Source organism: Danio rerio, chromosome 8 (genome assembly GCF_052040795.2).
Source record: "Danio rerio strain M-AB ecotype USA chromosome 8, GRCz13ab, whole genome shotgun sequence".
Lineage (NCBI taxonomy): Eukaryota > Metazoa > Chordata > Actinopteri > Cypriniformes > Danionidae > Danio > Danio rerio.
Window position 1 is genome coordinate 9,437,642 of NC_141028.1, and position 12,250 is coordinate 9,449,891.

Here is a 12,250-nt window from a genome sequence, read left to right on the forward strand (position 1 = left end):
TGTAAAACCTAATAAGTTATCTTACCCAGCAAGCATTTTTGTTTTTAAAAGATGTCGAATAGGCGTCTAAACATAGTTGTCTTGGCTAAAACAAAGCTAAATTTGGGCTGTCAGTGAAAACAGAATCTAAGATAGGCCAAAACTAGACTAGTCATCAAATAAACTGAAATTAATTACACACGTACAAAGTCTGTCTAATCTGTCTATTTGACGATTAGTCTAGTGTTGGGTTATTCTTAGACATCTATTCAATTTTCACTGACAGCCCAAGTTTAGCCTTGTTTTAGCCACGCTGTCTACAATTAGATGTCTACTAGACGTCTATTAAACACAAAATTGTTTGCTGGGTAATTGCTCGATGTTGTCCCAACACAAATTGATTGTGTGAAACCCAGCATTATTTACAGTGTAACAACACACTTTGAGATGCAATTCTGTCCGCACCAGACATGACACAAGAAGTGAAAACATTCAGAAGTGTAGAATAATGCATCGGTTTATCATCTAATTGGTAAAACTGAAAGCATATTTACATTATATTAAGTACAAGCTAAATGACTGTTGTCACTGGCTCGCTTGTTTTGGGACTTTCGAAGCTGCACATCAATGCATTTGCTCTTCAATGTTTGGACTTTCAGCAGTGAAAATAAACCACACTGAACTGAACTTCAACTCTGAAAACTGAACTGATACAGTTTCAATTTCCTAGAACTTCTATGTTAAGCTGCTTTGACACAATCTACATTGTGCCAATCTAATCTACAATCTACAAAAGCGCTACAGAAATAAAGATGAACTGATGTTGTTGGTTTGCTCTGAGTTCACATTTCGAACTTGGTTTTCAAACTATGTGTTTGCTGGTTGTTTTATTTTCACTATGACATTAACTGGCATATATGATGATGTTTAAACTCACAATGGTAACATTTAACAAAGAAAAAAGCTCACAATCAGCACCTGAGGTGATTATTGTTTGTTGTTCACGCTGCCGTTCAGCCGTGATGTCGCAGTTGTTTCTAAAATAGAACCTTAATGAGCTACTGTTGTGGATGTTTAGCAAAAAAAAAAGTGTATTGCATATCAGAAAACAATTAATATCTGCATTATACAGCTCCCAATGTAGAGATTTTAAAATAGGTATTATTAAATCACAACAAACACTCAATAATTAACAAGCATGAACTACTATCTGAAAAGACATTTGAAAACAAATGAGCTTTTAACAATGTTTATTTGAGCTTTCTTTTGAGCCATGACAATAAAGTGCAACATTTGGAATCTGAATGAAAACGAATTAAAAGGTAAATTTAAAATATTATGTAAAAAACTATTCAATTAGAGTCACAATGCACAAACAGCGGCAAAATACAACTTTAGCTCCTCCAACTCCCATAAAGCACCAGTGCACCACAAATTTTGCAATCTCAAAACATTTTAATACTTGTATGTTTATACATATTTTGTAAGAAAATTGAAATACACTATTACTATAAAGACAAACAACAACTTTATATACTTGTTAAGTGTGACGTCATGCAAAGCGGCTATAATAAACGCTTATAAAGCGATGTAATACTTTCGAAAATCACGATCACAATGTATATTTCCATGACTAATCAGAAGGCCAGTAAGTGATTATTTTTTATAAATTGCTAAAATATTGATGTCTGTGGTGCAGCATGTCCAGAGACTTTCATGTACACCATGATTTTATATCAAATTCACTTTAATGTGTGATATGACTAAAAAGTGGTCATAAACGAATATTTTCTCAATTCAAATGAGCAGCGGGAAACACCAGGAAACAGTATTCCAGTCATCACGACTTCACAAACGGATAAGTTTATAATGCTCCCTTTTATTTGTCATTAGCAATGACTTTGTGGGATTGTAGTTTTGTCCCTCATTAAAGCCATTAGGTAGGTATACAGTCTATTAGGGCTGCTTGATATTGGAAAAAGCTGACATTGCAATATTTTCGTTTACTGCAATATGTATAGTGCAATATAAAAGCAATTTCAGCAGATGACTTAATTAAATAGCTTATGAAGACTTTATAATTTTAGATCAATTGGGATGATTCTGTAGGGGAGCACATCTGCATAAAATATCATTTAAAAATGATTAGTAAAGTTAGGTCTTAAAAACACTTTCAAATAATAAACTTTAAGTTTTAAATTAAGGCTGCACGATATTGGAAAAATCTAGCATTGAGATATATTTTTTTCATTTTGCGATATATATTGCGATATGAATTCAATTTCACCAGATTTATATCTGAAATATTTTAATATCTCTATTTGGAAAGAATTTATAATGTTAGATTGACTGGGATGATTCTGCAGTGGGAGTGCATCTCCATCAAATCTAACAAACAATCTATAATCTTTTTGGGGTCCCCAGGCACATTTTCACTGTAGTCTGTGCTACTTGCAGAGCGTTTCTGTATTTGCATGTGTTGTGATTATTTTCACATATAACAATCTATAAATACAATAAAGAAGAAGATACAATTGAAATAAAAGTGTTTTATCTCTTCCCGAGTCTAACAGTATACAAGTACAGTAAGTGAATGATAAAAATAATTCAATAAAATCGATGCTGAAACTGTTGTTAAAGTTACAACTGGTACAATTAATCATACCTCAGTGCTTTAAAGGTCATTATACAATCACAAGCATCAAAAACACATCCAACTGATGAATCATAATCCAGACTCAATATTGCGTTAGGCATGGGCCGGAAAAAGATTCTGAAGGTATAGTAAACTTGGATAAAAACATCACGGTTTCACAGTTTGATGGTATTTTGATTACTGCTCTAAAATATATATTTTTTAAAAGTCTGTGTAAAAAACTAAAACTTTTTTCCCTTTTGAACACAATATATATTTTTGTTTTGAGAAACATTTAAAATATTTTGGAGCAGTAAACATGTCAGGCTAAATACAAATGAATCACTGACTTCTGCTGTCTTTATTAGTTTCAAAAACACTGATTTCTTTACAATTTAAAACGGCATATTTGGATGTGTTTTCTGCTGGAGATAGTGTTTTCCTAAAAACAACAACAAAAAAAACGTAAATAAAAAATCTTACATATAGCGTGGAAACAGTATAGCAAACAATTTTGACGGTTTTAAAACCTTAACTTTTTCAATCAGTGGTATACCTTGAAAGCGGTCATCATCCCATGCCTACATTGCGTATGTTCGCGATGTGACTATTGCGAATTATTATTGCAATATCGATGTTGTAATGATATATAGTGCAGACCTATTTAAATTACGAATATATTCCACTATGTTGTTAATTTTAATTTCTGGTCAACTACAAACTTTGCTAGTCAATAACTGCTAATATGATTTCACTATTTAGAATTAGCAAATAATACGTTTCTGAAATTGTATTAAGGAGAAAGTCTGAATGTGTGAATATAAAACCAATTTTACCTCAATATAGAGTCTAGCACAATTATCTTTCTGTCCGACATTGATTTTAAATGTTTATAATGTGATTCAAATGTTTATCATGTGATTATTGATTTAAATCGGAATGTATAATAGAGCTGCAAGATGTTGGAAAAAACTGGCATGGCAATATATTGGTTCACTTATATATAAATGTAGTTTCAGCAGATGACTTGAATAGCTTGTAAAGAGTTTATAATTTTAGATTGATTGGGATGAATCTGTATGGGAGCGTATCTGCATAAAATATCATTTAAAAATGACAAGTAAAGTTAAATACAACAGAGAAAAAAATGCAAATAAACAATAATTTATGATTTTCTGGCAAGTCAAACACTATTCAGAAGCAGAAATGAAATAATCACTGTTTAATAATAATAATAATAATAATAATGTAGTGTTTTAATTGAGAACAAAGATTTCATTTAATGTGTCCAAAATGGCTTCAATTTGGTACAAATTCAAACAGTCAGGTCTTAAAAACACATGCAATTACTAAGCTTTATGTTTAAAATATGAATATACTCATGTTGTTAACTTTAATGTCTGGTCAACTATAATCACAACCAAACTGCAGATCCCTGGAACGTGACTATTGCAGATTCGCAGGTTTCGATATCGATGCTGAAACGATATTGTGCAGCCCTACAGGCTATTGAGTTACGGTTGGTTTTATACTCTTACATTCGTTAAGTGTCATCTTGTGACATGCTCTCTATATTGTTGTTGAATATTTGGTCTTAAATCACATGCAAGTAGGACTTCAGAACAACATTAGCACTATTCATTTGACAGTGAACAGTTGTACTTTGATAGTCATCAGCTGCAAACATGATTTCACAATTCATAATACTTTTCTGATATTATATTAAGGATAAAGTCAGAATGTGTAAATATAAATACACATTTTACCTCAATATACAGTCTGATGTCAATATACATCGTGATGTATAATGCCTTAATAAAATAACTGCACATCTGTTGCATTATATATTTATACACATATATATATATATATATATATATATATATATATATATATATATATATATATATATATATATATATGTGTGTGTGTGTGTGTGTGTATTTATATATATATATATATATATATATATATATATATATATATATATATATATATATATATATATATATATATTCCGCTTGTCTTATTCCACAGCTAAACTTCAATGTCATTCTGTTTTGGTTAATTCTCTAAAATTACCCTTGTCTGACAACCTAATTATATCATCCACACCAAATGAGCCTTGCATTGAATTCACAAAGCATGCTACGCAGGAAGAAGTTGTACAGGATACAAGTTTAGCTTTCTAGACATGGCTTGAGTGTGTGTATGTGTGTGTGTAACCACGAACCAGTGTCATGCAAGTCACTCAGTTTTTGCAAAACCCCACAGTCGACCACACACACACACGGATAAAGAGGCAAAAATGATGCTACTAGATCTGTTAGCAGGCTACCGGAAGTCAGCTCAACCATATCACCACTCTCTGCTCTCACATGGGAGTGCCTTGTGCACAGCTAATGCAAGCTCACTGTCTATTTTAGTGAAGCCAGAAGAACAACACGGCATGAACAGTGTTTTGCACCTGGAGTTCTTCAGTTTGCACGCTGCACGGGTGAAATGAGCTGCAACAACAACACAGAGACACATACGTACATCAGGCACAGGCATAGCACACTGGCCAACTTAATGCTTGCATATGCAAACTTGGTACCTGATGATGCAGAGCGCTACCTATACACCACAACAACCTCATTTCTAAACGCAAGTCCACTCCAGGACGGGTAAATATATCTGGAGCAAATCGTCCTGCAGCGTCACAAGCTAGCTAACTTACTTCAGCCTGCTGTTTTTGACAGCTACCCTCAGAACTGAGCTGCTAATATCAGCAAAACAAAACATGTGTGCGTCCAAAGCCGCGGGCAGCCCCTCAGCTCCGGATTTCAGAGGAGTTTTTGGAGTCGCGTCAGAAAACGACAGCAAAAACACACACACCCCGCACTAAGTGTCCGCTTATCGTGGAAAAAGAGCGGGAGAAACACGAGTGACGTATTCTCAACGCCTTCGCGGGCTAGCGGCTAACATTTCCCCCCCTTCAGTCTGACAAAATATCACAGCGACGATCAAAAAAAAGCCTACGCCATCGCCGCTCGCGACGCCTGACATTGGAATCCGTGACAATGGGAATGGATGCGATTCACACTTACAGTCTCTCCTCTCCGCTCTCTGCGGCGGCCATTTTTATTTAAATAAATAAATTTCCCAAAAATCACGCAACATCTTTGTGGGTACCCCTCACCCTCCTCTCCCACTCCCTCTAACACACAACACTATCCTCGGAGATCTCGCGAGAGGTGGGGTTGAAGGGTAGTAAGGGAGTAACGCGTGTGTTCTCGCGAGAGCCGAGAAGCGGATAACTAGAGAGAGGAACCAGGGCGAGGAAAGCTGCATTGCACACCAGAATAATAGTTTATGTGAGTGTGTGTGTTGTTGTGTTTTTTATATGTATAAATAATATGCTGCTTCTTTAAGATAAATTAATCTCAAGTGTTTTCATTTGTTTATTTTTTAGATCTACAGTCAAGGTTGAATTATCAGTCCTCCTGTGAATTTTTAATTCTTTTAAAAATATTTTCAGAAGTGCTGTTTAACACAGAGAAGTGTTTTTTCAACACATTTATAAAGATACTCGTTTTAATAAGTAATTTAATAAGTAATTTATTTGTTTAATCTTTGTAATGATGACATTTCATAATATTTTACTAGTTATTTTGCAAGATATATTCAGCTTAAATGGCAATTTAAAGACCTAAATATTATTAATATTTTTTTTATTTGCACCAAAATAAAAGAACAGAGACTTTCCCCAGAATAAATAATGTTCTGGGAAATACTGTGACAGGCCTGTAGGTGAAAGTGGTGTTTTTTTCTTAAAATAGTGGACTTGTTTGCAGTTATTCACCTAATTCTCTATTTAATTATGAGATTTAAATACTGAATTTAGGTGACATTTTAAGCAGTATTTTTTGCTGAATTTATTGAATTAATAACTTAGTTTGATAGTCATCATAACCACTATTTTTGATGTACCAAAAATATTTCCTATATATTTAAAATAAAGATATAATATGAAAAATATTTTTTTTAAATAGAAATTTATTACATCACATATCATTAGAAAAAATCTCTTGATTTGCCGGTCAATCTACTTTCACCTATGGTCATGAGCTTTGGATCATGACCAAAAGGACAAGATCTCCGATACAAGCAGCCGAAATAAGTTTACTTCGCAGGGTGGCCTTCAAAGACAGGGTGAAGAGCTCTGTCACCCGGGAGGAGCTCAGAGTAGAGTCGCTGCTCCTCTACATCGAGAGAAGTCAGCTAAGGTGGCTCGGGCATCTTTTTTGGATGTCTCCTGGACGCCTACCAAGGGAAGGGTTGAAGGCATGTCCCACCGGGAGGAGAGCTTGGGGAAGACCCAGGACACCTTGGAGGGACTATGTCTCTTGGCTGGCCTGGGAAAGCCTCGAGATCCCCCCGGAGGAGCAGGAGGAAGTATCTGGGAAGAGGGAAGTCTGTGGTTCTCTCCTAAGACTGCTGCCCCCGCGACCCAGCCCCAGCCCCAGAAAAGCGCACAAAAATGAGATGAGATGAGAGTGTAGCCTACTGTAATTTGTTAGGCACATAGCAAACTAGCCAGTACATTTAACTTAACTCAATCAGAATTTGAGCCATTTGAATAATAAAAAACTGAAATATGAAGTGAATTTATAAATATATATATATTTATATATATATATATATATATATATATATATATATATATATATATATATATATATATATATATATATATATATGTATATATATATATATATATATATATATATATATATATATATATATATATATATATATATATATATATATATATAAGTTTGTGTGTGCGCAGGGGCGAATTTAACTAATAAGCAAGGTAATCGGCCACTTAGGCCAGCAATAAATACCTAATTATAAATCATACCATTTATTCATTTTCTTTTTGGCTTAGTCCCTTTATTAATCTGGGGTCGTCACAGTGGAATGAACCACCAACTTTTCCAGCGTATGTTTTACGCAGTAGATGCCTTTCCATCTGCAAGCCAGTATTGCGAAACACCCACTTACATGCACACACATACACTATGCGGCCACTTTAGCTTATTCAATTAACCTATAGTGCATGTCTTTGGACTGTGGGGGAGACCATATCATCTGAAACTTACACCAACACAGGGAGAACATGCAAACTCCACACAGAAATGCCAACTGGCCCAGCTGAGACTCGAACTAGTGATCTTGCTGTGAGGCGACAGTGTTAACCACTGAGCCACCGTTTCACTCTCAAAATTTAATTAGGCAACTAATTAAAAGACTTTTATCATTCATTTTCTTTTCGGCTTAGTCCCTTTATTATTCTGGGGTCGCCGCAGCGGAATGAACTGCCAACTCTTCCAGCATATGTTTTACACAGCAGATGCCCTTCCAACTGCAAACCCTCACTGGGAAACATCCATACACAGTCATACTCTTCAGACAATTTAGCTTACCCAATTCACCTATAGCGCATGTGTTTGGACTGTGGGGCACCCGGAGTAAACCGGAGAACATGCAAACTCCACACAGAAATGCCAACTGGCCCAGCTGAGACTCAAACTAGTGATCTTCTTGCTGTGAGGCGACAGTGTTAACCACTGAGCCACCGTTTCACTCTCAAAATTTAAATAGGCTACTTAAAAGTCTTTCTTTCATTTTCTTTTCGGCTTTGTCCCTTTATTAATCTGGGGCCGCCGCAGCAGAATGAACTGCCAACTTATCCAGCATATGTTTTACGCAGCAGATGCCCTTCCAACTGCAAACCATCACTGGGAAACATCCATACAAACTCATACACTACAGACTATTTAGCTTACCCAATTCACCTATAGCGCATGTGTTTGGACTGTGGGGCACCCGGAGTAAACCGAAGAATATGCAAACTCTGACCGAAACGCCAACTGACCCAGCCGAGTCTCGAACGGCAACTGACCCAGCCGAAGCTTGAACCAGCAATCTTCTTGCTGTGTGGCGAACGTGCTACCCACTGCGCTACTCAAAATATTTACAACAAATAAATATATCTAAAACATTTATTTTACTTTTAAAATGCATTTAAAAGTGGACTTGGACAGTTGCTGCATCATAAATCACCCTCATCAGCAAGAAAGTATAAGCGTTTTTTTCATGTGAAACGGTTGCACATTTAGCCTGATACTGACATTTTCCAGCTGTGAGCAATCAACAAGTGCTGTTGGGTGATATTTGCAATGCTGAAGTTTACAATTTATTTTTTACAGCTTCCTCTTTTGACACATGAATGTGATAATGAGGTAAAGAAATGAAAAAGAGGAAATGAAAGTACTATTAGGGGACATTCTATATCCTTTCTTATGGGCCCATAGACAGACTTGGCAGAAGGCAGAAAAGGGTATAAATGTTAAAACCTTTACAAGTAAATCAATAACAGATACGCAAGATTTCAAAATCCCGTTAAAAGCAGCATACTAAACAATTGCCATATTTAAAAACAGCAGTCTTATTGTCATCTGATATAATCAGCACATGCTAATACATGATTGTGTGAGATACTGTTAAGTGACTGTAAATATAGTATACTTCCTTCTTAGTACCAATGAACAACAAAACTGTCAACCAATTTTCACAAGTAATTTCTGTCTTCTGTTTTTTGATGTGACTATTAGGTGAAAAATTGTAAACAAATACGATATTATATACAGTGGTGTGGAAAAGGGTTTGCCTCCTTAGTGATTTCTTATTTATTTGTATGTTTGTAATACTTTAATGTTTCAGATCATCAAATCAATTTACATATAAGTCAAAGTTAACACATCATGCAGTTTTAAAATGAAGTTTTTTTTTTAATTAAGAAAAAACAAAACACAAAACTACATAGCCCTGTGTGAAAAACTGTTTGCCCCCTAAACATAATAACTGTTTGGGCCACCATTAGTATGAACAACTGCAGTCAGTCATTTTCGATAAGTTGCACTGAGTCTTTTATAGTGCTGTGGAGGAATTTTGGCCTATTCATCTTTAAAGAATTGTTGAAATTAAGCCACTTTGGAAGGTTTGCGAGCATGATCCCCCTTTTAAAGTCATGCCACAGGATCTAAATTAGATTCAAGTCAAAACTTTGACTAGGCCACTCCAAAGTTTTCATTTTGCTTTTCTTTAGCCATTCAGAAGTAGACTTGCTGGTGTGCTTTGGATCATTGTCCTGTCACAGAAACTAAGTTCGCTTCAGCGTGAGGTCACTAACAGATAGCCAGACATTCTCCTTCTGTATATTTTGGTTCACAGCTAAATACATTGTTCCATTTATCACCACAAAACTTCCAGTTCCTAAAGCAGCAAAACATCCCCAGACCATCACACTACCACCCTCACATTTTGCTGTTGCTATCATGTTCTTTTTCTGAAATTCAGCATTACTATTGTCTAATGTAATGGGGCACACACCTACCAAAACGTCAAACTTTTGTTTCATTAGACCACAGAGTATTTTCCCAAGAGTCTTGGGAATCATCAAGATCAAGAGTTTGCTGGCAAATCTGAGACGAGCCTTCATGTTGTTTTTCATCTTGGAACTTGCCATGCAAACCATTTTTGCCATGTCTCTTTTTTTTATGGTGGAGTCATGAACACTCCTCTTAACTGAGGCAAGTGAGGCCTACAGTTCTTTGGATGTTGTTGTGGGGTCTTTTGTGAACTTATGGATGAGTTGTTCCTGCGCTCAGGGGCAGACTGGGACTAAAAATCAGCCCTGGCACTGTAGCCACACCAAGGACACGCACATTCACTACTTATATTGGTGTACAGATGATAAAATTATATAAGCAGCACCTATTTAAGAGATATTTAAACATTTGATGTATGTGACTGGAACAAAAACAACCCATTTGTATATGCAATCATGTCATTTATTTTCTTTTTGGGATAGTCCCTTTATTAATCTGGGAATCGCCAACTTATCCAGCATATGTTTTATACAGTGGATACCCTCAAAGCTGCAACCCATTACTGGGTTACCCAATTCCTAACTGGCCTACCCAATTCACCTATAGCATGTGTTTGGACTTGTGAAGGAAACCCACACGAACATGCAAACTCCACACAGAAACACCAACTGACCCAGATGAGGCTCGAACCAGTGACCTTCTTGCTGTGAGGCGACAGCACTACCTACTGCGCCACTGCACTGTCTTACGTCTGCGTAACCTCAGATTGGGTCAGCCCATCTCGAAACCAGCCGGTTGTTGCCGATTGGGCCAATGCTTAACATTTACTATTATTCTATTTTTACTAAGTTGCCTACATTTAAAAAACAATACATATGAAAAAAATAAATGAATTTAAAAAATAGCTGACCGGCCCACATTTAAAAAATGGTCCGGCCCTTCTGGCATTTGCCAGAATTGCCAGATGGCCAGTCCGCCCCTGCCTGCGCTCTTGAGGTAATTTTGGTTGGCCAGGGACTCCCAGGATGATGCGTTTCCTTGTGTTTTCTTTGATTATTATAAGAAATCAGTAAGGGGGCAAACACTTTTTCACACCACTGTAATTGTTCATTTTAAATAATATTTAGATTTTTAAAGTAAGTGAATAGCCATGGTTTTTATTAATTATTAATTGCCATTTGTAGATAATGGCTCTGATTTTGGCTTGCTGTAGTCCCAAAGATGGCTTTATTTGAAATGGCCTGCACACAGAAACGCCAACTGGTCCAGCCAGGAATTGAACCAGAAACCTTCTTGCTGTGAGGAGACAGTTTTAACCACTGAGCCACTGTGCCGCCTAGGGTAAGTATATAATGTTGTTATTCAAACTGAAATAAGATTATTTATTTTACTTATATACAATGGAGAGAGCAAGGGTGAAATTACTGTTGTTCATAAATAACTTTTTATTAACTCACAAGTGTGATATATCAATACAAGGTGGTACTCTGCACAAAATGTAGAACAACTTCAAATTAATTTTAACTTTGAACATAAACTGCACATTGTTACTTCTGATCAGTAGAGACTAAAGTAACACAGGGGTGGGTCAAAAGTGGCACAACAATATGTGATCTTGGACCACAAAACAAAAACAAAAAAACATATTTTTGAAAATACATTATGGATCAAAAATATTGATTTTTTAATGTCAAAAATAATTCTGATATCATATACTAAAACTAATTTCTTGATTAGTAATGGGCATTGTTGAGAACTTCATTTGGGCAACTTTAATCGGGATTATTTTAATTTATTTGAAACCACAGATTTTTTTATTTGAATAGTTCATTTTATTTATTTATTTATTTATTATTGAACAATGACAACACATTCAATAAAAATATAACATGCAAACTATTACACATGCTAAGGGGAGATACAGATAATTTTGCCAAAAGGCTTTAAAGAATGTACATATTTTGATAACTTGAGTCGCTTTGTTTCTCTGTTTTTGTTTGAGGGCAATATGGATCCAATATAATACTTCGTTTCATTTTTAAATTCTTTAAAACATGTTACTTTTTTCCTGTAAATTTACATTTATGTATGTGATATTTGGTCATTAATATAAAAAAAATAAAAATGTGTGGTTTTGGTTATTTTTGGAATATTCAAAAAATATGTTTTTATTTATTTTTATTAATGTCAGGGACTC

General features: G+C 35.3%; 1 protein-coding gene across 7 annotated transcripts in view; it reads right to left on the reverse strand.

Moving 5' to 3' along the window:
- mecp2 (methyl CpG binding protein 2) overlaps positions 1-12,250 on the reverse strand; it is a 47,852-nt gene that overhangs the window by 24,192 nt on the left and 11,410 nt on the right. For 4 of the 7 annotated variants that reach the window (XR_015496864.1, XR_015496862.1, XR_015496861.1 and 1 more), the window contains exon 1: positions 5,704-5,832. The exons of 1 other annotated variant lie outside the window; for it this stretch is intronic. Coding sequence is in view for 2 of the 6 variants with exons in the window: in NM_001328555.1 (NP_001315484.1) it covers positions 5,704-5,735 (32 nt within the window). In the remaining 4 variants the exon portion in view is untranslated. 7 annotated transcript variants of the gene reach the window in all.